This window comes from Elaeis guineensis, chromosome 8 (genome assembly GCF_000442705.2).
Source record: "Elaeis guineensis isolate ETL-2024a chromosome 8, EG11, whole genome shotgun sequence".
Taxonomy (NCBI): domain Eukaryota; kingdom Viridiplantae; phylum Streptophyta; class Magnoliopsida; order Arecales; family Arecaceae; genus Elaeis; species Elaeis guineensis.
Window position 1 is genome coordinate 111,078,857 of NC_026000.2, and position 26,755 is coordinate 111,105,611.

A 26,755-nucleotide genomic window follows, 5' to 3' on the forward strand; every position below is an offset into this window, starting at 1 on the left:
TCAAACGTAAGCAATATCAATATATATCATCAGAATACCCACATTTTGGTTCCAAAAAGCATCCTCTATCAGTCTAACAATCTAGGTTTAAGAATATTTCCTCATAATTTAAGTATTCTCTTTCCAAAATTGCAGCTTTTCATTTTCCATGTTATTTATTTGGTACTAATCAATCTGAGCATCTTGGACCATTTGTATTTCTTTTCAAGGATTTGACAACTAGAAAAAAGATTAATCATGTTGAAAGTCATTGTCATATATTCTATAGTAATTGGAGTAAGGCAAGAAAAAGTATGAAATATGTCATATATAACATATTTGACCCTATCTTTATTTCATCACCTATTTTATTTCATTTTTGTTGGTGGGTCTCAAAATATATTGATCAGAACTTATTTTAACTACAACAAAAGCATAAAAATAGTACTAAATCATCGAGATATGAAATAGTATTTAGAACATATTTGATTTGCGATCAAAATCGAAATGGATAGATATGATAATTAGAATAGTCATATTCCCTAACATATTTGGTTAGAATGTAAATGAGATTTTTTCCAACTAAATAGCTGGAATGAAAGTCACTCTCCAGCCAAATATGTCTTTAAATTAAAAATTAAGAGTGAACGAGTAGGGAATGTCCTTATCTAGGGATTGTTAGATAGGAGAGTCCAAACATTTAGGAGGGGGAGATTGGAGAGAGCTTGATACACCCAAACATTGAAAGAAAAGATGAGGAATAGGAAAACATGAATGTCTTATAAAGGGGAAGGGGTGATTTTATCACCTTATTTACAATATCATCTTTATATATAAACAGTGGCCATTAACTATTATGTTTGTGTCTACCCGGAAAAAAAATGGCTATCGTGTTTGCGTAAACTTAATCTAAAGTGTTATATGGAATTATTTTATAGGATTATTTGGGTAAGGGAGCAGGCCATTATTGAGCCATGTCAATTGTATTTACTACCAAATAAAAAAAAAAAAAATGCTGTGATAATCGTGAGTTGGAACGGACCATTAACACCTCCTAACCCGGGCCGTCCGCCTCAGGGCCCAGCTAATGTGGAGTCCGAGTGACCCAATCCAACAGCGCTCCGCATCGGGGTCAATTTAGAGATCCGCCCAAACCCTAGGATATATCGGCGAGGTCTCGCTTCCTGGGACTGGTTCGGTTGCCGTCTTCTTCTTCGGCGCGCCTAGCTCTCGGTAGGTCTTCTTCGGGTTCCGCCTCTCCTTCGCATTGCGAGCAATCCCTTTCGTTTCTCCTCATTCTCGAATTTAGAAACTTTAGCAGTTTTGATTCTTGTTTTTCTCCAATCTGTTTTCATCGTTTTTTTTATCTTCAATTTTTTACCTATTTTTCCGGATTTCATCGTCTGTGATTTTCCTGATTAATTTGTTTTTTCCCAAGTAAGTTTGGTTGTTGATGTATATATGATGGAGGATTTTCTCCAGTTTCTTAAGATCTGATCTCTTTGTTTGAAGGAAGGACTCAGCGTAGAAGTGGAAGCAAGAGTAATCCGTCGGAACCATGAGGTACTGGTTATTGAGATTTATTCTTATTGCACTTACTTTTTGCAACAATAAATCTTTAACCTTGATGTTTGATGTCTATCCATTTTGCTTTTAATTCTTTAGTCTGCTCTTATTCTGTGTTTGTCTTTTAATAGATGTGCTTTTTTTTTTTTTTTTTTTGAAATATTATTTCCTTTTGGATAAATGCCCATGCCCAGATTTTAGTATGTGGTGAGTGTGTGATGTATTCTATTGGACCTTTGATGTGGATCATAATCCCTAGGAGTTTAATTCAACTCCCTTTTTCAACATGGACGGTGGTATTTGGTCGATCATTTGTTCAGTTATCGCAACAGGATCACTTTATTTATTTATTTATTCATATTTATTGGCTAGTTTTAGCAAATTTCAATATTTTTTTTAAGTCAAAGAAGGACTAGTTTTTGATAGAAAAGTTGTTTTATCTTTTTATTATTACCTGGTAGGAGAATCAGCATGGGATGATGATGTAATGCGAAAGCTTTGTTGGTTCTGAAGCATTTTTTTGGATCTGAACTTCAATAGTTATGTTACCCTCGTCTATTGTTGCCTGTATGGTCTGTTAATGATGCAATATTTTCTGTAGATTATATCTTGTATTTGCAATACGGTTAATGAATTATGATGATCAACAATCTCAACTCTTTAGGCTAAAGTTGTATGAAGCCTTTTCTGGCATCAATCTGCACTAAAAGGACACAATTTGTTCTGATTTGTTGTAGCTTTGTATTCTATTTCAACAGCTTCTGTCCCATGTAGCTCTAGTATTCTATTTCTTTTTCTTGAGCCATGGTCTTGATTTCTTGCTTTTCTTCTTGCTTCTGTCCCATGTAGCTCTAGTATTCTATTTCTTTTTCTTGAGCCATGGTCTTGATTTCTTGCTTCTCTTCTTGCTTCTGTCCCATGTAGCTCTAGTAATTTCCGTATACTTATTTCTCTGTTTAGCAGCCAAGCCTTGCACCCTCTTTTATTGCTTGTCTTTCTGAAGCCTTACTATTGTTTGATGAAAATTTCTCTTGTTTCTTAAACATGCTATTGGTGAATTACGCTTCTAGGATTGGTTTATTAAAACCTCAGTAATTCATAATGATTATGAATTGACCTTATTCTAGCTTTCAGAATTTTTTGAGTAGAAAAATTCAATAATGAAATATAAAACTGACTATTTATTTGCTTCACCACTTCTACAGCAAGTTACAGAGTGATGTTTTGAGGGAAGCAATCTCTCAGATCACAAATGATTCTCGGGAGAAGAAGCGCAATTTTACTGAAACCATTGAGCTACAGATTGGACTGAAAAACTATGACCCCCAAAAGGATAAGCGTTTCAGTGGATCTGTGAAGTTACCTCATATCCCTCGTCCAAAAATGAAGGTCTGCATGCTTGGTGATGCTCAGCATGTTGAGGAGGTAAAATATGTCGATGCTTGTATGCATCGGTTTATAGAATTATTATCTAGTTACATTAGCTTATTTATAGGAAATCATTTTAAGGTAGCTCTGCCCCATGTGACTTTTGATTCATGTATTTCACTTCAGTTATATCAACTATGCTCAGTGGCAAAGCTTGTTTCATTAGCTAAAGTTGCATTCTTTGTGACTTGTAAACTATATCTGCATTATATCTGTTGATCCCAATGTGCCAAAATGAAAACATCTGGTAGCTCATGTTTTCATTAACTTCAATTTGCAGCAACAAAAGATTGCACTAATGCTTGATTATGTCTTCTGCAGGCAGAGAAAATAGGGCTTGACTATATGGATGTTGAAGCACTAAAAAAAATGAACAAAAACAAGAAGCTGGTCAAAAAGCTTGCTAAGAAGTACCATGCTTTCCTAGCATCAGAGGCGATCATTAAGCAGATTCCTCGTCTTCTTGGTCCTGGTCTCAACAAAGCAGGCAAGCATTTCCATTCATTTCTATGTTAGAGTTTTGCTGGAAGCAATTTGACATCGGTCGGTCTTGAATGCTAATGCCTAAAAGTTTCATAAATTGCATATACAAAGTAATTTTGCACTTTTTCCTTTTTTATTTCAAAAAAGAAAACTCTTGACCCACAAATTTGCTACATCTTTCAGAAGATTTATTTATGGCACTAACTTATGTAAAAAATTACTTTCGATTATACCAAAATATGGGAGCAGATGCAGAAAAATATTATTTTGTTTTGGCACCATTACCATTGATATAGTACGATACTGTATCCATGTATACATCCCTTTCTATAAGATATGTCGATAAGAAATCAATTCTGTTGGGTAGACCAATATATCTGTCTGGCTAGTAATGCCTAGTGAAAAGTAACATAACATTTTTCTGCTGATGGACATGCAATCAGTACACAAAATTCAATTGGAAAATGCTTGCTTAGTCCTAATCCCAGGATTAAATGGAAAAGAGGCATGAGAAGCATCAGACTTCATGTACTATTTAATATTAGAAGTCAATTCTCTGGTGGTAAATTGTAATCTTTACTATGGTGAGCTTGGTTATACCAGTTTTGTGTCAAACTATAATATCATGTAACTCACGATATCAATGTACAGTATGTTCCTTTCACACTATTCATTTGAAAAATATTATTTCTTTCAAAACCTAAGCACCAAGTTTCTCCAGCCACCTGAAGCATGAATAAACTAATCGACCCTTTTTATTTTACGATTTCTTACATCTTAACATTGTGTGCATTGTAAACTTATGATGCCTTTGTTTCTCATATGCATTCTTGACATTTCTCATGCAGGGAAGTTTCCCACGTTGGTGACTCATCAGGAATCCCTGGAGGCAAAAGTTAATGAGACAAAAGCAATGGTGAAATTTCAGCTCAAGAAGGTTCTATGCATGGGTGTTGCTGTGGGTAACTGTTCAATGGAGGAAAAGCAGATTTTTCAGAATGTGCAACTCAGTGTTAACTTTCTTGTATCATTGTTGAAAAAGAACTGGCAAAATGTAGGTTTGCCCTGTCAAATCTTTTGTTGATTTCTATGTTCTTAGATTGTTTACAATTTGCATGTGTTTCTTTCAACTTTTGTTCAAAATAGATTTAACACGTCACCACTCCTATTCTGGTATGGAAGAATTTACTGCTTGTTAATGCCATATATAACATATTTACATATTCTGATGTTCCTTCTTTCTGTAAACTCTAGGATTTACATATAGAGAATCAAAGAAATATGTGTGTTTATAATTTCAATGATGTTCATTGCACCTCGATGTAGAGTTAATTGAATATTGGAGTTATTTAGCTTCAGCTTCTCTACGATGTGAATTAGATAACCAAAAAAACTATCTAAAAGTACTGATTTTCTTGAGCATGTTTGTGTTTTGATTTAATAGCCTCTCTCTTGTACATGCGAGTCTAGCATGGCTTTATGGAAGATCCACCAGCCTGGCAGCCTTTATGGCGGCAAGATCCAGATAATTGTACCTAGGTTGCTGACCTTCATGTCTGTAGCCGAGGGCACGCTACGTGGATTATTTTATAACATGGGCTTGTGTATGTTTATGCAATTGATGTAGTGTTCAATACATGCTGTACTGTACAGTTTTCTAACGTTTCTCACTCCACCCTTTATGATTACAGGTGAGGTGCTTGTACCTGAAGAGCACCATGGGGAAGCCATACCGAGTATTCTAAGCTGTTCTTTGCCTGGGTTGAAAATTTGCGGGACAAGATGTAGGGAATACTTGGTTTTCATTTTGTTCACTCGGGTCTTGTTAAATCCAAAATTTTGTTCCTTCTGGTGCTAGTGAGATTTTAGTGTTTGATGGCTTTTTAAGACTTTCTGATGGAATTGCATTATTATGAATTTTCTTCACTTGTTTCGATTCAAGAACAAAATGTAAGAATATTCTCTTATCACGATGTGGTTGTTTTGCCAGAAGGATATTGTAACTCATGCTGCGTGATTTTTGTCCATGGTTCATCTTAGATGGGTTCATCTTAGATTACCAAGGGACTGGACTTGGAGGGCCACTTCTTGGCCCATTTCTAATAACCGATGCGTTAACTGTTTCTTTTTATTTTCAGGTTCCAGGACCTAGAAATGTTTACAAGGCATTTGAGTATCCATGGCTGCCTAACACTAACACCTAAAGCTTTTGAGATCCTTTTAATAATCATGGAAGAGTCTCCATTAAGAATGATACTACCGTGGCGATGTAATCCATAGATGGCTGCCGTCAACCTTCCATCCCCATGCAGATGGAGATGCAGATGGAGGTACTAAAACTGCAATAAAGACTTTGCATCCTGCCAATAAAACTGGATCAAGATTATTTCTCCAACCATTTACCATAAATCCCAGTAGGGAATGGATGGAATCAAAAGTGATGTCAATCAAAAGCTCATCATGAAGACAATTACAAGCTGATTTAGTCAAGCTGCTGATTGAGAGTATCCCCTTGAGCCAATAAAAATTTACAAGGTTGCAGATGCCATATGCCCTTCCACCAGAAAGTTATGATACGTGGTGCAGCTTAAGTTGCCGGTGCATGCCTAAGCATCTTATGTGTGTCTCCCTTCAATGTACTAAGCGATCTTGACAATTGGTTTTTTCGGGATAGCTGTGATAGCAAAGCTGGGTCAAACATAGCTTTGAGGGATTGAGAGTCTCTGCAATGAATCGAGATACAAAAGCATTATGAGTAACACAAACCGTATTCATGAGAACAGACCACCTGTTTAAAGGAATATTGCTTTACCAAGGATGATAGAGTAAATTAACATGAGAGCTGCCACCAATCTGCCGTTGAAGTTCGCATTGCAAATACCCAGTTGATTTAAAAATGGCCTTCCAAATTGAGGATACATTCCTTCCATTGCTGTAGTCTTCCCATGACCCATGAAAATCATATTTATTAGACGCCACTTGGGACATTAAACTGTTACGATTGAGGATCAAATAAGCTCCAACCTTGATAAGAAATGCACTGTGCCAAGATTTTGGTTGACATGTGGCCTCTCATGATATCATAAGATGCAAAACCCTTTTCTTTTCTTCATGTCCCCAAATGAATGACTTGAAAATTCTTTCGAGCAACCTAAGACCTTGGTAAGGATAGCATAATTTGCCGTGAGATATAGACGAAGGCAAACAAGCATAGAATGAAGTTTTATTCTAGCAGCTTGAGGTAAAAATCTCCATTTCCATCCTTGCAATCTAAGATTTAGTTTATCAAAAAGAAGGCTGAAATCAATTACCTTTAAATGCTTCTTTGATTCTACTAATCCTTTTACTGATTTGAACCTTAGAACAAATGAGCTCTGGTGTGTCTAAACTCAGTTTGGGGCTGAAAACTATATGAGATTCATCAACATTAACCTTTTGTCCAACTTGGTTGCAGCAGCTTAGCATAACATGTTTGAGGGTCATGGCAAATTCCAAAGGAGCATTATCACTTAAGAGCAAATAAATCATTAGCAACAAGTAAATGGGATACATGAATACCCCTATATTTAGGCTGAAAAATTGAAATTTCATCCCTATTAACTACTTGATGTAAGGCTTTAAACAACATAACCGGGCACAAGATAAAAGGTAAAAGAGATAATGGATAGCTTTGGTACAGTCCAAGAGTAGATGTAAACCAAGCAAAGGACACTCGATTGACTAGCAAATCTACAATGAAAGCCAAAGTATTGAAATACTGAGAACAAGTAATCTTACTTAATTCTATCATATGCCCTCTGCATATTTACTTTTATTCCATTTAGCGACTTTCTCCGTTGAGTGCATGACCTCTTAAGCTAGCAATATATTATTAGTGGTAGAACGGTCTTGGATGAAGGCACCCTACCAATATGGGCGTATATGCTTTCATTCTATTAACTAAAATTTTGGTGATCACTTTATAGATGGAATTACACAAACTAATAGGTCCATAGTATCTAAGGTGCACAGGACTATTTTCTTTCAGAATATGAGTGATATATGTTGCTTTCCAAATAACAGGCATATTAAACCTAGCAAAGAACTCTTTCGCAACCCTGGCTAAATCCGCCTTAATTATGAACCAAAACATCCTGAAAAATATTGGTTGAAGTCCAAGTCCATCAGGTCTTGTGCTCTGTCTGAAGCCAAGGTAGAATTGATTAAAATGGACTACGTAGCAACGACTAGAGTTGTAGGAGGCTCTAATAGGGTGAAATAATAGGCTGTTCAGGGGAAGAAAAAGGGATGTTATGTGGTGGAAGCTTGGTGGTTTTATGGGCAAGGTTAGCCGGTGGTAACTAGAAATCATGGTGGTGTGCTCTTACAGTAAGCCTGCTTGGAACCTCAATACAATCAGAAAGTTGCACATAAACTTACCGATGCCTTCATAAATATTTTCCAAGGACATCATAAAAACCCTTCACAACTATTTTAGAGTTTATAGTCTTGTGATTGATACAAAGAACCCTCACCCAGCTACTTAGTAGGGGATTGGAATGCAGGGTGTTTTGCTTTGTTATAAAAAAAGCAAGTTCATTATGCCTAGTTTCACTATCTCGGCTCTGCAACTAGACCACAACCTCTGTGCTTGACTTTATCATGTACAAGACTAGATCATGAAAAAAATTATTTAACTTTGATGTCCAGATGGTGTATGTTGCAGAATATTATGGTCTGACTTTTGTTAATAGTAAAGAACATAGGCCCAAGCAAATCCACTAGGATCAAGGATCAAAGATAGAAGGGGAGGGTTGAAAGATACTTAGCCATCCTATAGATGACATAGATCCAACCTGCCCATCAAAAATTATCATAGCAAAAGACTAGGCAATACCACCAAACTGTTAATATTATTGTGGATAAACAACTCGGCCTCTAACAAGCTCAACTGTTACAAAATTAAAGAGGTGCATGATGCCGACTCAATTTATCATACTGTTATTATCAATTACTACAATAAATAAATGGCATCAGAGTTAAATACAGTGGAAAACATTTACGTACCAATGGAAGGAGGTATTTTATCCTAGCAACCTAGCAATTAATTGACCATGAAAGATGTTTTCCCTAACTACATTTCGGTTGGTTACCATCTGCACAATAACCTCAATTTTATCAACTACCATGCAACATATTTGGACATGACAAGAAACTTTCTCCACAAACATTCCAATGTAGCGATGAATCATCCCCCACAACTAGACATCATATAATTGGCAGCAAAGTTAGGGTAGGTAGAGCTTGTAACAATTCAGCCAAGGGAGTAAGATTGATAAAGAATGTAGTTTTAGAGCATATGCCCCAAATTTGAAATAAAATATAGCCATGCTATCGTGGGGTACCGCCCACGATAACACAAAGCAAACAATCCTATCCATCAAATAAAATATAATAATAAAGTTTAATTTCAATCATTCATTAAGTAATTTAATCAACATTGGTTTAGAGCATTTAAATTCAAAATAAAAATATCAAAATCTGTCTTAAAATTCATAAAATAGTTGACTACAAATCCATAATTATTCAATAACCTAAATTTAGCTGCAAAATTTCTAAACTTACTCGTGCAGACCCCCAAGCTCAGATCTTTTATCATTTCTAACCTTAATCCTCTATAAAAAGAAAATAAAAATAAAGATATATTAGCTACACTAGCTTAGTAAACAAAATCTACACTTTCTTATTGGATTTAGCATAAGTTTTTCATATGAACAATGCATCATTTAAAAAAAATAAGATATTACAAAAATAAAGTATCTCATAGAACAGTATAATAAAATAAGTCATAAAGATAATCATGCATGTATAAAATATGAATATTTCATAAACAATATTCATAAATTATTCTTGTCAAGTGTTCGTATCATATTTCAAAATATTATTTATAAATATTTGTGCTATGGTCATTTTATACCTATGACAGGACTATCATTATAATCGATAAGTTTTATAATTTGTATTCGTTACTAACTTTATATCCATTGATAAAGAGTCATTCGTTGATTGACCACACTTCAGGGATGCCGTCATAGCAATTTGAGAGTCTTTAAAATTTTATATCTTTTTCTTAAAATACACACACACACACACACATATATATATATATATAGATAAAAAAATAATAAAAAATATAATAAGATTCATACTTTATAAATATGCTATTTTAATAAAATATATTTATGAAATCACTTATTATAATAACCTATGCCTTTTCATTTTATATATGCTGATCCTTTATTTTAATAAAATTATGACTTTATCAATAACAATCCATATGTATGAAATTATGATAATTCAAAAATTAATAACGAGTATAAGATCTACTTACCTCATTTACCATAGATCTTTAGACTTCGTTAAGAGAATCAGCTAATTCTATTTTAAATATTAAAAATATAATTAATTTTTATTTGATAAATTCAGTGGACTTGAATAGTAATAGAGGGATTATTGACTGATTGGTTGGTTTGACAGACCAGATGGATTAGATTTAAGTAACTCAATCAAAAAATCATGAAACATGAATTGGATCAAGATCAAAATCGATCAATAGGGTTCATTAATATGGATTTCAAATCAAGATCTGGATGAAGAAAAGATGTAATCGACTTGGTGGCGATGCTTGACTAGCCAGGTCGATCCGATCAAGATAAACTCAACTGATCATGATCAATTATGGTTTAGATAATTTAATAAAGATCAATGGTGACTAGACTCCAAATTTATCCGATAGGGATCGGAGTGGGGTTGACATTCTGCATGCATATCAAAGCAGTTTCGAATCTTTTTCAAAAAAGATCATTTTAGATTCATAGTAGAGGAGTATGGGGCCTTCTACTGGGGTCCATAGATTAGATAGAGAGAGAAAGATGAAGTAGAAAGAGAAAAACCTTAAAGAGAAGGACAGAGAGACTTCTCTCTCTTTTGTTTTCTTTTCTTTTTTTTTTTTATTATCTTCTTGTTTACCCAAACAGGAGAGGAAGGATGACTATCGTGGTCATGATCTAGTAGCATAGTTGGAGGTCTGACAGCAGGTGGTGATGCATGGTCGGTGGAGGGCGAAGGTGGACAATTAGCGATAAGGACCAGCTAGCATGAAAACAAAGGAAAAAGAATCAAAAAAAGGGAACCGACGCTTTCCTCTTTGCTTTTGGTCATTGGTTGCTTGCCAGCAGCCATGGCTTCATTGGGAAAGCATTGTAGGGGGGTTTGGCAAGCCTACCGGTGCTCTTTGACCCTAATTTCTGGCAAGCACGGGTCAAGAAAAATTGGCAAAAATAGAAAAACATGGAGGAGGAAGAAGAGAGGAGGGTTGGTGCTCATGGTGGCTTGAAAGGGGGTTTGGGATCTCTTATATAGAGGTGGAGGTTTGGGGTTTCCTAACCTCTAGTGGCCTCTAAGACTCCAACTCCAATCGGGAGTCTTGAGGAAGAAGACTAGGATCCTCTTCCAATCTCTTTTTATTTTTTTTATTTTTTTCATGGGCCTAGTGTTGGGCTGGTCCAATAGAGATGCTAGGTCTGGCACAGACAAAATGCAACAGAAGGATATCTAAGTCTATTTTTGGATGTGAAAAAGATAATGCAAAGTAGTGTCATTCCTGTTGGAAAATGTGTCCCAAAGCCAATCGTTAGACGATTGTGCTCATCTTGTAAATTATATATGAATTTTTATTAATAAAAGTTATTTGATATTTTCATTACAAATTAACCATCTTTGAACTCCTGTGTTGTAATGAAGTCCTTAGGACTATTATTAATCGACAAAGGAGAATTTGTCGTTAAGTCCTTAAAAATGTTCGTGATCAAATGATATGTCATTACTAGGACGATAGCGATATCTACTGTAGGTCATTGTGTGCCATATGAGTTGGTTGTCCTCTTAATCAAGGAGTGTGAAGATACTGTTATGGCATGCAGATGGAATGTAGGAGTACATTTGCATTGAACGTGACAATGTGTCGAGCACTCTGCTATCAAGAGTTGCTCATGAAGGATATGGGTATAAGTGTCTCTCCGATTTGAGACCACTACGGTGACTTGTAAGCAACTCATTATACTTTAGTACCAGACTATCTAAGTTTCTAACTTAATGATGGAAGGATACTAGATGCAGTCAAATACTTATCAAGTCGGTATGTGAGTCAAGATGGAATTGATCCCTCTGAATTGGTAGGAGATATGCATCAGTGTATTTTAATTTAGCAAAATCTTGGTCAGGATAATCCATGAGTTGGATTTGAATGGTTGAAATATAATGTGGTCAATTTAATTAAGTTTGACAGTTAAACCCTAGGTCACCTTGAGCATTTGAGTCAAAAAGATGAATTATATGATAACCATACGTCAGTAGGTTCTAGAAGATTGCTTTACAATACTTCGATCTATCCGATCGTCGGGTCATTATTGCTAGATGATTACATCGATTGATATAGAAAATTATTTTTATACTACCGGCTTAAGTTTGAACCTATTGGGTCATACGCATTAGAAGATTTAGTCAGATCTGATGGCTGAAGAGTCCAATTGAATTGTGACTCTGGTGAAGAGTTCTACTCGGACTAGGACTCTGTAGAAGAGTCCAACTGGGACTGAGACTCTATCATTTATGAAGAATTAATTAGTAATTAGATTACTAATTGACTCAATTTGATTGAGTAAAGAGCTTTGGAATAAGTCTAACTGAATTAGATTCAGTTTGACTCAGATTGAGATTGATATGATCAATCCGATTATAAGAAAAATTTGATCCTGATTCGATCAGGATTTGGACTTGGCTAATTCTTAATTGGATTAGAAATTTGATAAGATATTTAGATTTTTAATTGGATTAGATTCATTTCTATCAGTGGGTTCAATCTAAATTTAATTTGGATTAGAATTGAATTAGAAATGAAGAGTCCAAGTCAAATTAGGACTCTATCCTTATCTTTTGCACTACATCTGAATCCATGCCAATTTCTCTATGTCTAATTAGATTTGGGTTGTGATTTTTGATATCATCAGAGAGAATCCAATAAGTGTAGGCAGCAATAGCTGATGAGTCATAATATTATCTCTTGTCTAATTTGAATGCAATCCGAATTAGAGATAAGAGATGAACTAGGAAAGAGATTTTTCGTATATGAAACATTATTGGCACCATATTATTTTTTTTTAAATTTTTCTTGAAGAATTCTTTAGTATGTGAGACTTCAAATTCCTTTTCCAAGTCCTAATGATTTTTTTGAAATTTTTTGAGATGCCAAAAGGAGATTTTGGTGTTGATTCATGGCACCCTTCTTTGGAAAGCCCTAATTCTTTGTCTATAAAAAAGGGTCCCCTCTCTTGGATGTCCAATAATCAATTTTCTTACTGATTTTTTATTTTCAAAGTCTCTTCTCCTCCTCCTCTAGATCTCTTATCACTTTGGAGAGTCCAAGGTGCTTATAGAAGAAGAAAAAAAATCAGCTATCAAAGTTGTTCGCAGACTAGCATCTTCGAGCCCCTGATCTATGCCAATCTTCGCGTGGACTTTCCTATAGAGGCCAGACGACTTCGTGTGGCTGTGAGTGATCTGAAGAATATCCTCTCCAATCATTGGACTAGAGGAGATCAAGATCAAAATTTATTTGGTAACGATCTCTAACTTATTTTGATTCCTATGGTAGATCTAATAGTTAGATCTAGAATTTCAGCATCGATGAGATCGACGTGATTTTTATTTTCAGATTTAAAGCATATATTTTTTATATCAAAGGTCTTAATGTAGTATTCTAAGATTAGATATTATATATAATTAAAATTAAATTATTTAATTTATTATTTTTACTGCATAAAATTTTAAAATTGCATATACTATACTACTACATATTTTCTTCAACTGGTATTAGAGTTAGGTTATTTTGATATGAATTAATATGACTTTAGATCTATTTTTTTATTATTAGATCTGATTATTTATGATTTAGATTAGATATAAATTAATTTATTTTTAGATCTGATTATTATCTGTTTATATTAGATGTTATGAGTAGCAAAGTACTCGGATTGGATAATCACCAGGCCGTCCGGTCATAGGAGCAAATAAGATTTCATGACCCTCTCCTCTCATTCAATAGGGTGCTCTTCATAGCGTGTAGGGGTGCTATTGTGAGGTCCCATGAAGAATAAAGTAAAAAGAGAAAAATTTACTTTCTTGCAAAATCTTAGATTTTGAAACCCTAGGTGTTGTTGTATGTGATGCAAGTTGCGAAGATGGTTAGTTACATGTAATCTTGTTTAATCAAAATTATTTTGATTTAAAATCATAAAAAATTAGATTTGATCTAAAAAATTTTATGATCTGATGTAAAAAATTTATATGAAAAATTATTTTCAAAATCTTAACCATGTTGATGCAAAACTTAATTGAGAATTAAGTATCGAGCTGATTGGATCTAGAATTATGATTTAGATCTAATGATATTGCATAAAACATGCGGTATGGGTTAGCTCAAATCAGATCCTTCTCTTTAATTGGATTAGACCTAAGGTTAAAATCAAAGAATTGATTGACCATGTAAAAAAATTGATTAAGTCTAACCAAATGTTGAATTAGATTTGTTGGTGCAAAATCCGCCGGTATCGGAGAAGCTGGAGTCGAGGGAGTCGCGGTCGCTGCCGGGACCTGCAAAGGAAGTCTAAACTGAAGTTGGGGGTGCTCCGACAAGATCCTCCGACGCTCAAGTCAGTTCTCTGCCTCAACAAGAATGGAGTGCTCGAACAGAAATTTTTGCAGAGTTTTGAGATAGAGATTAGAGCTTAGAGAATAACATATCTGGGGTCCCCTTTTTATAGGCAGAGGATGCAACAGACTGATAGCGACGTTTGTAACTGCCTGGTAGTGGGCTGTTCAAGGCCATAAGGAGTTTGTTGTGGAGAGTAGTGACGTCAGGGGCTGTTCAGAGCCACGTGGAGCTTATCGTGGGGAGTGGAGTAGTGTCTGTTGTCGCGACTTACCAGAGAGTGGTGGAGCCGCACGGAATCCATCACAAGAAGTGGAGCAGAGTCGTGGCCATTACTGTGACCTGCCAGGGAGTCCAGGCCTGTCGGTCGAAGCTTGGTTGAGGTGTCCGACAGAGAGAGGTAGCTCTCCATCTGAGAGGAGCTCGGATGTTGCTGGCGAGCCCTCCACCGTTGGGTGCCTTGGGCTCTAGTACTGCAGACGAGGATCATTTGCTGTAGGAGCTCGGTCAGAGGCTTTCCATAGACGAAGTTCGGTTTCATATAGAATTCGGTAGAAGGTCGACCGGCAGTGGATGTCGGATGGCGCTGGAGAGGTTCATCCACTGGAGGGGTCCGGCTGTTGGAGTCCGTGTGTCGTAGGAGTTTGTCTGAAACCTGTCCGCTACAGAAGTTCGGTCGGAGTCCGATCTTCATAGAAGTCCGGATGGGGATCATTTATTGAGGAAGCTCGGCCAAAGCCTGCCTGCAATAGAAGTTTGGAAGGAATTCGCTCACAATAGAAGCTCAGGTGGAGGCTTACAGTAGAAATCCGACATGGACCGCTCGTAGTAGAAATTCGGAGCAGATCGCTTGTAGTGGTAGCTCAGAGCAGACCGCTTGTGGTAGAAGTTTGGAGTAGACCGCTTGTGGTGGGGGCCCGGAGTCCGACCCTTGCCAGAATTCGGATGAGGCCCTCCTGCGATAGGAGCTTGGGATTGAAGTTCGGCTCTCGTAGGAGCTCGGACGAAGTCTACCTGCAGTCGGGGTTCGGGGAAGAAGTCCGGCTCCCGTAGGAGCTCGGATGAAGTCTAGAAGGTGGTCGACCACCGTAAAAACTTGGATGGAGTCCGTACATCGTGGAGAATCCAGTCGACACTAGTGGGGGTTTATCCATCGGCAGGACTTGGGAACGTTGCGGAGACTCGACCGTCGGAGAGGTTCGAAAAGATGTCGCCGAAGGTCAGACGTCGGTAGAATCCCAAGAGGGTCACTCCTGACACGAACTTCTACTGGAGGGTATTTTATACCCAACACCAGTCTCCCTACTTCTGAGTTCGAGTTTCGAATGAAGAAAGTACAGAGAAATTTTCACAGCCGAAGTTGCTCCCTTGAATCCTGTGCACGATCGCCCTCAGATATTTTGGCATTTAATGCGCGCGTGCTGGGGTCTCTTCAAATCAGGGCGATCCGAAGAGACCTTTCGGAATTCCCACTGGGGTGTTGCCCCAGGTATGGTGCGATAATGGCCTTGTCAGCTGTCAGCCGCTTTTAGTCGCCCGCTGTGGCGAGTGGGACATGTGGCGAACATGGATCGGCCTGGAAAGATCCACGATCATTATAGCGCCGGATCCCAGGGTCTATTTAAACCCACCCTTCCGCCTCCAGGAGTTTCATTCTACCTGAAAGTCCTGTTGGTGCCCACCTTCTCTTCGAGAGCTCTGACCTTCCTTGGCGTCCGCTTTGGTCCTAGGTGTTCTTCGAGTCATCCCTGTCCCTGCACCTCTGCATCTTTCGGAGCGACTTAGGTTAGTCCTGAAACTTTCGTTCCTTCTCTTGCCCTCTAGGTGCCCCTTCTTCTCCATTTTTCTTCTACCGCATTCTACTTGTTTGGTCCTCCACGAACCTTTCGCCTCTTATTTCGCCTGATCTCTCCGGGATATTTAGGGTTCTTGCTTGAAATATCTTCTGGCACCTCCGCCTCTAGCGGTTCCAGGAGCTCGTCTGCCTCAGTCCCCCAGAACCCTTATACTGTAGACGAACCCACATCTAGGGTTGGGCCTCGTCCGATTTTTGCGCTGGGCGCCATTCCTTGTTCTCTGACTCCAGATGAACTTTTACTGATAAAGGTTCAGTATGGAGTTCCTCCGGAGTATGATCTGGAGCTTCCTGATCCCACCGACCGGACTAGCACCCCCCCACCTGGCCGTTTCTGCCTGTACCAGGAGGCCTTCCGTACTGGGCTCCGGCTCCCGCTTCCATCCTTCGTCGTCGCTCTTTTCTATTTTCTAGATATTTTTTTAGCTTCAATCGCACCGAATTCCTTTAGATTTTTGATAGGGTTCCTCTCCCTTTGCCATGTAGTCGAAGTCCAGCCATCTCTTTCTTTGTTTAGATATTTTTACACCTTCAAGCGCCACCCCTCGGCAAAGGACTGGTGGTACTTCTCCCCCCAGTTCGGCAAGAAGGGGTTGCTGAAAGGTGCTCCCTCTTCCATCCATAACTGGAAGGGGAAGTACCTCTACGTCCAATGTCCGACCTTAGAGCTGAGATTGCCCCCTTGGGGCTCCCTGAGGGACTCTGTCCGTCGGGCTCCTAGCCTGAGGGAGGACGACCTTCAGGCCGCCCGGAAGCTTCTTAGTTATCCAACTCCTTCCCTTTCCAACCTTCTGAAGGAGCAGTTTCTGTTCAACATCGGTTTGAGTCCCCTGGATCCTGCGAGTATTCCATCTTTCCTTTCTTCTTTTTTTCTTCTTCTCTTCTCCTTCTCTCCCCCTCCTTCTCTTTTTTTTTTTTAACTACACGTCACCTCTTCCTTTTTCACTCCATTGCTGATCTCTTTTTCTCTCTCTTTTTTTTTTTTTTTTTTTTTAGGAATGGACATCGAAGCAGCACGGATGCTTGCCAGGGACCTCAAGGTTCACAAAAGAAAAGGCGCTCTGACCTCTGGGTCGGCAAAGAAGGCCAGAATGGAGGAAACGAGCTCGGCCATGCCTGCCCAGGCGGCTCTCATGGTTGATATTCCTTCAGATGCCGAGCCTCTGGTTCCCCGGGCCTCTTCAAGGAGTTCTCCCACCGAGGTTCCCGCTTCAGGGGCCCGCTTCGAGGAGGTGCCAGGGATTGAGAGGGGGAGGAGAAAGAAGATGGTGGCCCGCAGGGTCAGCGGCCGCCGAGCCGCCATCGAGAATCCCACGGCTTCGAGGAAGAGCCGGTGGAGAATCCCTTTAATGACAGGGACCTGATAAAGTGACTGGTCGATGGGTGCATCCTGCCCGAAGTCGTCCAGAGGATCATTCACGCCAATCTCGAACAGTGGGTTTGGGACTCTCTAGGGTCCTCTCTCGTGATAAACAGATTCACTTTCCTCCTTCCCCTCGCTCTTTCATTCAATTAACTTCTCAACTTTCATTTTGACCTCCTGGCCGCCCTTGCAGATCGGGCACCAGCTCCTCGCCAACATCGAGGCGATGAACAGGGCGAGGAGGGATGCCATCCAGGCGGAGGAGGGCCGTCGGGCCGAGGCCGTCCGCCTCAAGGAAAAGGCTGCCGAGGTAGCCAACTTCCAAGAGGCCCTTGAGAAAGAAAAGCAGGCCTCGGAGGAGAAGGTCAGGAAGGCGGAGGCTGAGGTCGCAAATTTGATGGAGCAGATTCCAGTTCTGATCTCGGAGGCCAGGGTCCAAGCGGTGGAGGAGTTCAAGGCCTCTGCTGAGATGAGGGACCTGAACGTCAAGTTTGGCCAAGATGCATTCATCAAAGGATTCGAGCTCTGCCAAGAGAAGGTGGTCAAAAAATTTTTTGAGCTCGACTTCAGCTTCTTGGATGAGACATCTGAAGATGAAGCCCGGCCCTCTCCTGCTGCCGCTGCCACCGCAGCCCCCCTTCCAAGAACACCGAGCTCCCCAACTCCTGCTTCGGAGGTCCGAGACCTTTGACTTTGTATTTTTCTTTTACTGCGATTTCTCTTTTCCCTTTTGTCTTTAAGAAATATTCAATTAATAAAATTGAGTTTCTCCTTATGGGGGGCTTCTCTGCTCTTTTCTTTTTTTTTTTTGTTTTTTGTAATGAGCCGCGCCTTAACGCTTTTATCTCCCGATGGCAGTGTCCTGCAGAAGCGCTTCCCTTGCCACAGGGAGTTTTGCTGAAGTCCACGATCCGACATATGAGGAAGAAAGTTCATCATTTAACAAAAAGGTCGAAGGAGATGGAGGACGAACTTCGCAGGCTGAGGGAGAGCCACTCTGAGACCACTGTGGAGGCCACCTACTTTCGGAACCTCCATGTGAAGGGGATCATGGAGTACAGTCAGAGGAAAGCGAACTTTGAGAAGGAGCTCGAGGAACATAAGAAGCACGCCAGCGATCGATCTTGGGCTCAAGCTTCCAAGATCAGCTCTCTTGGAGCGGAGCTGTCGGCTGCACAGGAGAGGATCGGCCAGTTGGAAGGAAGCTCATCCTGGCTTTCGACTCGGGCTGACAGCGACTGAGAATGGTCGAAGAAGTTCTCCGACCTTCAGCAATAGCTCCAGGACGCCGAGGCAAACTATAATACATACCGAGCCGGCTGGTGCAAGCAGGTGGACGACTACAGGAGGAAGCTCAGGATGGCGACCGACGAGATTGCCCACCTTCAAAGGCAGTTATCTGAAGGAGCCCAACTTGCTCCTGTTCAGGATCCCGATGAACTCCAATCCCTGAGAGGAACCATAGAAGAGCTATCCGTCATCCTTGGGGAGGAGAAGGTCGAGCTGCAGCAGTTGAAGATCCAGCTGGTATACGAACAGCAGGCGATCAAGGATGCAGAGGCAGAATTCGAGGTCCTGAGAAAGAGGCTCTGAGAGGCAGAGAACGAAAGCCAACGGTTTATCGGAGGTATATGGAGATGCTAATGAGGGAGAAAGAATTGAAGAAGAAATCAAAAGCTTAAGGCACTCCCTGATGAGGATCGAAGCCGAAAGTTTGAAGTCGGAAGAAGCCGGACCTCCTTAGGGCTCTTTTTGCCTTTTGTCCTTCTATGTGTCTTCTTTTGCCATTTTTTTTTCTTTTTGGCCTTTTGGGCTCTGTAACGCATACCTTGCTAACGAAATGAAAAGGAGATTTTTGTTACCTTGCCCGTGCGCTGTGTTGAATTGTCGTCCGTCAGACTTCTTCCATTTTTGTCTCGTTCGATGTCGATGTTGTCCGAAGGTTTCTTGTTTATTTTTGTATTAGGTTGTCATTATCGAATTTCTTGTATTTTTTGATTTGTTCGACGTCGACATCATTTGAAGGTTCCTAGCCATCGTCGTGTTGATTTGCCTTTTCGTTCGTGATCGTAGATCTCTCTTTCTCTTTCTCCTTCCTCCTTTTAAGCAAGGGTTCTCCCTACTTTTTACGGGGTCGCGGTAGCGTAGAAGGGCCATCGAGAAAGTTCTCTTTTTTCTTATCAGGTCTCGAATGGCCGGACCTTAGTTGGTGTCAGGACGAGATTCTTCCCCTATTTCTGATGCAGTCGATTTCAGCTCAAGTTAGGACGAGGTTCCTCCCCTGTTCCTAACAGGACTGTGGGGGCACATATGGGCGTTGCAGGGCCTCTCCCCCCATCTAGTCTAAGGGTAACCGAGCCTTCGACTTTGCTCATGTTAGGGTGAGGTTCTCCTCCTGTCCCTAACAGGGCGGTTGGGGCACATATGGGTGCTGTAGGGTCTCTCCCCCCATCCAGTCTAAAAATAATCGGGCCTTCAGCCTTGCTCATGTTAGGGCGAGGTTCTCCTCCTGTCCCTAACATGGCTGTGGGGGCACATAAGGGCGTTGTAGGGCCTCTCCCCCCATCCGGTCTAAAATAACCGGGCCTTCGGCCTTGCTCATGTTAGGGTGAGGTTCTCCTCCTGTCTCTAATATGGCTGTGGGGGCACATAAGGGCATTGTAGGGCCTCTCTCCCCATCCGATCTAAAAATAATCGGGCCTTCGGCCTTGCTCATGTTAGGGCGAGGTTCTCCTCCTGTCCTAAAATGGCTGTGGGGCACATAAGGGCGTTGTAGGGCCTCTCCCCCCATCCGGTCTAAAAATAATCGGACCTTCGGCCTTGCCCATATTAGGATCTATTCTCGTTGTCTGAAGGGGTTATCCCCTGTCGTTACAAGTTCATGCAAAAAGAGAAAGATATGCAAATCTAAAAGAAATCTTGATTTAAAGCGAAGTCGTTCGTAATACATTTATAGGTTTTTCAAATCTCAGGGTTGTAGAAGGTCTGCTCCCCGTCAAGGTCCTCCAGAGATAGAGTTGATGATCTCAATTGGAGGCCGATCTTTGGACTGCTCTTCCCTCCTCGATGGCTCAGGTTGTGGCAGGGCCCTTGGCCAATCCTCTCTACCCTCAGGCCAGCGTCGAATGAACCTGTCGAGCCGACCTCATCTGATGAGCTCCTCGATCTCGTCTCGGAGTTGAATGCATTCCTCTGTGTCGTGGCCGTGGTCACGATGGTAGAGGCAGAACTTGTTAGGATTGTGCTTTTCGGGGTGTGTGCGCATCCTTTCTGGCCTTGGGAGCTGCTCTCTGACTTCCATCAGCACTGGGTTTTCGACGCGTTGAGGGGGCATAGCTGCGAAATCTTCCAGGGGGAGAGCCATGCCGAACCCTGCGCTCCGGGCTTCTCTGCCTGCATGCTCGGGGAGGAGTCTGGACGTGCTTGTACCCGAAAAAGTTCGAGAATGTGGCCGAGCTTTTCTCGAGCCTTTTTCGACTGCGGGCTTACTCGAGTCTCCTGCCTGCCGCTCTCTCGCGGTCTCCTCATCCTTCATCTTGAAGGCTTCTTCTGCTCGGGCGTATCCTTCGGCCTGAGCCAGCAAATCGGCAAAATTTCTGGGGTACTTCTTTTCCAGGGAGAATAGAAGGTCGTTCTTTTGAAGGCCACCTTTCAGAGCGGCCATCACGATCGATTGGTCCAAGTTCCAGACCTCTAACACGGCGACGTTGAAACAGTTGACGTAAGCCCGGATGGACTCCCCTCCCTTTGCTTGATGTTGATGAGGGACTCCGAACCTCTCCAGGGATGCCAGCTGCTAACAAAATGAGCCACAAACTGGTGGCTTATCTGATCAAAGGAAAAGATGGTACCCGGCTTTAGCGCTGAGTACCAGTTTCTCGCTGCTCCCTTCAAGGTTGATGGGAAAGCTCGGCACAGGATAGCGTCTGGCGTGCCATGGAGTAGCATCATCATCCAGAAGGCCTCCAGGTGGTCAACTGGGTCCAAAGTCCCGTCGTAGCTTTCAAATTGAGAGAGCTTGAAGTTTGGCAGGATCGGTTCCTGCATGATCATTTGAGAGAAGGGAGGGTCCGTACAAATATCCTCACCATAAGCGGAGGGAGTGTGGCAGAGTTCTTCGATCCGCTGGTTCATCTCCTGGAGCCTTCAATCCAAGAAATCCTCTTGACTACGGGTCTCGAGGGTCTTCTGGCAGAATGGAGGTAGAGATCTTCCAGGAGTAGAATCATGATTTGACTGAGGGCTCTCCATCCTCGGATTCATCTTTTCGAGAAAGGTGGGGCGACTGGCCCAAGTGGCCCATCCTACCATCGGATTTTGGAGTTCCGACGATGTTCTCTCCAGTCGCACTGACGCCTGCGGCTGTTGCTGCATGGCTTGCACCGCTTCAGTGAGGCCTCTGACTTGCGGAACCAGTAGGTCGAATTGCTCCATGCCAACCGCCGTTGCCGGAGGAGGAGGAGCCTGGGAAACTGGAGGTGAGGTCGGAGCCTGAGATCTGGCCACGGAGGCTGTGGATCGTCGGGTTGATGCTTTGCGGGGAGGCATCGGGCGAAGATCCAGTAGAGGAAGGAGAAGTGGATGTCGGAGAAGATGACCGGAGGCGGTCCCATTGAGCGCTCCTTTAAGAACAAGGGTACTGCGAAGACAATAGCCCCTTCCTCTAGCGCCAATCCTGTTGGTGCAAAAATTCACCGATGTCGGAGAAGCTGGAGTCGAGGGAGTCGTGGTCGCTGCCGGGACCTGCAAAGGAAGTCTAAACCGGAGTTGGGGGTGCTCTGGCAAGACCCTCCGACACTCAAGTCAGTTCTCTGCCTCAACAAGAATGGAGCACTCGAACAGAAATTTTTGCAGAGTTTTGAGATAGAGATTAGAGCTTAGAGAATAATGTATCTGGGGTCCCTTTTTATAGGCGGAGGATGCAACAGACTGATAGCGATGTTTGTAACCGCTTGGTAGTGGGCTGTTCAAGGTTATAAGGAGTTTGTTGCAGAGAGTAGTGGCATCAGGGACTGTTCAGAGCCACGTGGAGCTTGTCGCGGGGAGTGGAGTAGTGTCTGTTGTGGCGACTTACCAGAGAGTGGTGGAGCCTCGCGAAATCCATCACAGGAAGTGGAGCAGAGTCGTGTCCATTACTGTGACCTGCCAGGGAGTCCAGGCCTGTTGGCCAAAGCTTGGTTGAGGTGTCCGACAGAGAGAGGTAGCTCTCCATCTGAGAGGAGCTCGGATGTTGCTGGCGAGCCCTCCACCGTTGGGTGCCTTGGGCGCTAGTACTGTAGGCTTGGGTCATTTGCTGTAGGAGCTCGGTCAGAGACTTTTCGTAGATGAAGTTTGGTTTCACGCAGAATTCGACAGAAGGTCGACCGGCAGTGGATGTCGGATGGCGCTGGAGAGGTTCATCCGCTGGAGGGGTCCGACTGCTGGAGTCCATGTGTCGTAGGAGTTCGTCCGGAACCTGTCCGCTACAGAAGTTCGATCGGAGTCCGATCTCCGTAGAAGTCCGGATGGGGATCATTTGTTGAGGAAGCTCGGTCGAAGCCTGCCTGCACTAGAAGTTCGGAAGGAATTCGCTCACAATAGAAGCTCAGGTGGAGGCTTACAGTAGAAATCTGACGTGGACCACTCGTAGTAGAAATTCAGAGCAGACCGCTTGTAGTGGTAGCTCGGAGCAGACCGCTTGTGGTAGAAGTTCGGAGTAGACTGCTTGTGGTGGGGGCCCGAAGTCCGGCCCTTGCCAGAATTCGGATGAGGCCCTCCTGTGATAGGAGCTTGGGGCTGAAGTTCGGCTCCCGTAGGAGCTCGGACGAAGTCTACTTGCAGTCGGGGTTCGGGGAAGAAGTCCGGCTCCCGTAGGAGCTTGGACGAAGTCTAGAAGGTGGTCGACCACCGTAGAAACTTGGATGGAGTCCGTCCGTCGTGGAGAATCCGGTCGACACTGGTGGGGTTTATCCATTGGCAGGACTTGGGAACGTTGCGGAGGCTCGACCGTCGGAGAGGTTCGGAAAGATGTCGCCGAAGGTCAGACGTCGGTAGAATCCCAAGAGGGTCACTCCTGACACGAACTTTGGCTGGGGGGTATTTTATATCCAACAAGATTAATCAGAATTTCTCTAGTATAATAGTTGTAGATGGTCAAGTCCATGTCTTTGATTAGACCAAATAGACCTTGATTGTGGCTCAGTGGTTGAATCTGAATTATTATATTGGTCAAATCGAAACTAGTTAACTAATTGATGTCTAAGATAAATTTGGCATTTTGATCGATGATTTTAATTGAGAACAGCTTATCTAGCCATTTCAATGGTGTCTAAGGCAAGCTTAGCAGACCTTCCCATCGATCTCACTTGCCTGGCCAATTTGATGAACTAGATTTTGATTAGATCGCTAAGTGATTTGAGTTAGCCCATGCTATTAAAGTTGATTAGTGTGACTGATCTAGGTGCCAGTTCAATCAGCATGACTTAATCTGATTCAGTGACTTGGTGAAGTCAATGGGAGGATTGTAGTCTACTGATTGATCTTTTCTTCTCTTCTCTTTTCTCTAAATCGATTAAATTTTTTAAATTATTAGATCCCTAAAATGAGCTGGTTATGGTGATAACTAGATCATGCCTCCCATTAAGGTGAGTGCTAATAGGTCTATTATTTTTGATTGACATTGCAGACACCATCTGTCTGGTGTTCTCTTTGAATGATGAAATTATCATTCATCATATGATGACTCTGTTGAACTATCTAATGATGGTTGGGTTGATCGAGCCATCCTCGGACCTGATCACTCATTAGGTAGAATCACTGAGTAGGTTCATGTTAATGGTTTGACCTAATCAAAATTTTTAGTGGAGGCCCATCGCCTACTGAAATAAAATTTGGGGCTAAATTAAATACTAGAAGTTGTTTGAAGAAACAATTGGTTGAGAACCTATCCATTGGTGCATATGGATTGACTAAGCCATCCTCGAGCTTATATATAGTATGTGTGGATTTTAGTACCCGCTAAAGAATTAAGATAATTTTTCGAATTGGAGGTAGAGGCTACTAATTTGTATAAAATAGTGGGAAGACCTTTAGACTAAAGTTCAAGTATTTAGGATTAATAAATTCATATACTAATTAAGCTTTGTATTTTCTTTGTGTGTGTAGATATGGCCTCAAACTTGTCGCTTTGATCACTATGAAACAGTGAGAAGATTATCGGATCGAATTTTGATAATTGATATCGAAAGTTAAAGATTATCCTGGAGCATGAGTGGATCCTTTATGTGATAACGGATCCGACACCTGAGGAGCCTACTCTTAATGCCCAAAGAGGGGTTCGAGACACTTATTTGAAATGGCTCAACTACTGCACCATAGTTTGTTGCATCATGTGAGCCTCCATAAACGACGAGTTTAGTCAGAAGTTTGAAGAGGCTCAGCTAGAGAAAATACTTTAAGTGTTGAGAGATTTCTTTGGTACTCCGGATGACGTTGAGCGGCACAAGACTAGTTGCATTATTTTCAATATTCGAATGTGGGAGGGTGCATCTGTTATCAATCATGTACTGTACATGATCGAGTAGATTGAAAAATTGAGCAAATTTGACTTTCCTTTGTATGAACAGCTGAAAAAAGATGCAATCCTGAACTCTCTACCCAGGTCCTATCTGCTGTTCCTCAGTTATTTCAGAATGATGAAGCCTATAGTCAACTATCACGGTCTGCTGGGGTTGCTACAGACTTTTGAGAAAGATTACCAGCTCTATAAGGAGACAGTGAATCTAGTGGGAGGATCTTCTTTGGGTAGTCATCATCTCTTTAATAAAGAGAAAAAGAAGAAGAATTAGAAGGTGCCTGGTGTTGGGAGTCAGTCCTAGAAATTCAAATTCAAAGCTGATCAAAATCAGGTAGAGTGCTTCTTTTGCAAGAAGCAGGATTACTGGAAGAGGAACTATCCTCAGTATATCACTTCTCTTGATCTGAACAGGCCAAAGAAGAAGAAGCAATCAATTGCTGGATAAAGTACTTATGTGATAACACCTTATAACTTCTCTCTTATTGATACAATGATCTGGGTATTGGATATTGGAAGTCCTATTTATATTTGTAATTCGTTACAGGATCTTCAGGTCACTAGGAGATTTGGAGAAGGTGAGAGATTTCTGAATGTTGGAGATGGAAGACCAGTTCCAGTTCTAGCTTTAGAAATCATCAAGCTTGTATTCGAGTCTCAATATATTGTTCTTAATGAGTGTCATTATTGTCCTAGTTTTCTTTTAAATATTTTTTCTATAGGCCTTTTGGTCAATTCCAATTATGAAATATCAATAAATTTTTTTTTTGTGATATCATTTTGAATGGTGTTATAATTTTACATGGACAGTTGAACAATGGTATCTATGTTGTATCTAGGTCTAATGTAATGTACATTTCAAATAAACATCCTAGAATAGATGATGTCATGGAGCCTACCTTTGGCATTGTAGGCTAGGTCATATCAACAAGTACAGGATAAATATGTTAGCTCAAGAAAAAATTCTTGATAAAGATGATTATGAATTGTTACTTATCTGTGAGTCTTGTTTGCTTGAAAAGATGATCAAATCATCTTTTACTGAAAAAGATGAACGAGCTAGTGATATGCTAGGTCTGATACATACTGATATATGTGGATTCATGAGCACGTGCCAGAAAAGGGTATAGCTACTTCATTATGTTCATAGACAATCTATCTAGGTATGGGTATGTCTACTTGATGAAATATAAGTCCGAATCATTTGAAATGTTCAAACAATTCTGTAATGAAGTAGAGAAATAAACTGAAAAAAATATTAAAACTCTTTGATCTGACCGAGGAGGTGAATACCTTTCTAGTGAATTTCTAATATATCTAGGAGAGAATGAGATTCTCTTTCAATGGACTCCTTCAAGGACACCACAACATAATGGCATCTCAAAAAGGAGGAATTGAATCTTATTGGACATGGTTCAATCTACGATGGGGTTTGCAACTCTGTCGATCTCCTTTTGGAGATATGCACTTGAAACAGCCTGTCTTGTGCTCAATAATATTCTGAGCAAGTCAGTTAGTAAGATACCGTGTGAGATATGGTCAGAACGTAGGCCGAACCTCTCTTACTTTAGGATCTAGGGGTGTCCAACTTATGTTAAATGATTACAAACTGACAAGCTCAGTTCTAAATCTGATAAGTATAATTTCGTAGGATATCTCAAGAAAATGAGGAGATATTATTTTTACCTACCTGTTGAACAAAAGAAGTTGGTCAGTAGTAAGATACACTTTTTGAAAATAAAATTTCTTAGTGAAGAAATAAGTGCCTCTAAAATCGAGCTT

The 26,755-nt window shown here is 41.1% G+C and overlaps 1 protein-coding gene across 2 annotated transcripts; it reads left to right on the forward strand.

Moving 5' to 3' along the window:
• Positions 1 to 1,102: 1,102 nt before the first annotated feature.
• On the forward strand, positions 1,103 to 5,448 carry LOC105034454 (large ribosomal subunit protein uL1). Of its 2 annotated transcripts, none has more exons than XM_010909633.4 (6): positions 1,103 to 1,212; positions 1,496 to 1,542; positions 2,751 to 2,970; positions 3,295 to 3,460; positions 4,305 to 4,510; positions 5,148 to 5,448. In XM_010909633.4, the coding sequence occupies exons 2-6, from the start codon at positions 1,538 to 1,540 to the stop codon at positions 5,199 to 5,201; spliced, it is 651 nt and encodes a 216-aa protein (XP_010907935.1). In that variant the 5' UTR covers positions 1,103 to 1,212; positions 1,496 to 1,537; the 3' UTR covers positions 5,202 to 5,448. The 2 variants fall into 2 exon arrangements, with proteins under 2 accessions (XP_010907935.1, XP_010907934.1); XM_010909632.4 differs by having other exon boundaries at positions 1,106 to 1,212; positions 1,492 to 1,542.
• The last annotated feature ends 21,307 nt before the right edge of the window (positions 5,449 to 26,755 follow it).

What these genes read in the sequence shown, in the direction of transcription:
- LOC105034454 (XM_010909633.4), top strand. An exon ending in TCCTGGTCTCAACAAAGCAG is followed by an intron (nt 3,461 to 4,304) that starts GCAAGCATTTCC and finishes TTTCTCATGCAG; the next exon opens with GGAAGTTTCCCACGTTGGTG. An exon ending in TGAAAAAGAACTGGCAAAAT is followed by an intron (nt 4,511 to 5,147) that starts GTAGGTTTGCCC and finishes TTATGATTACAG; the next exon opens with GTGAGGTGCTTGTACCTGAA.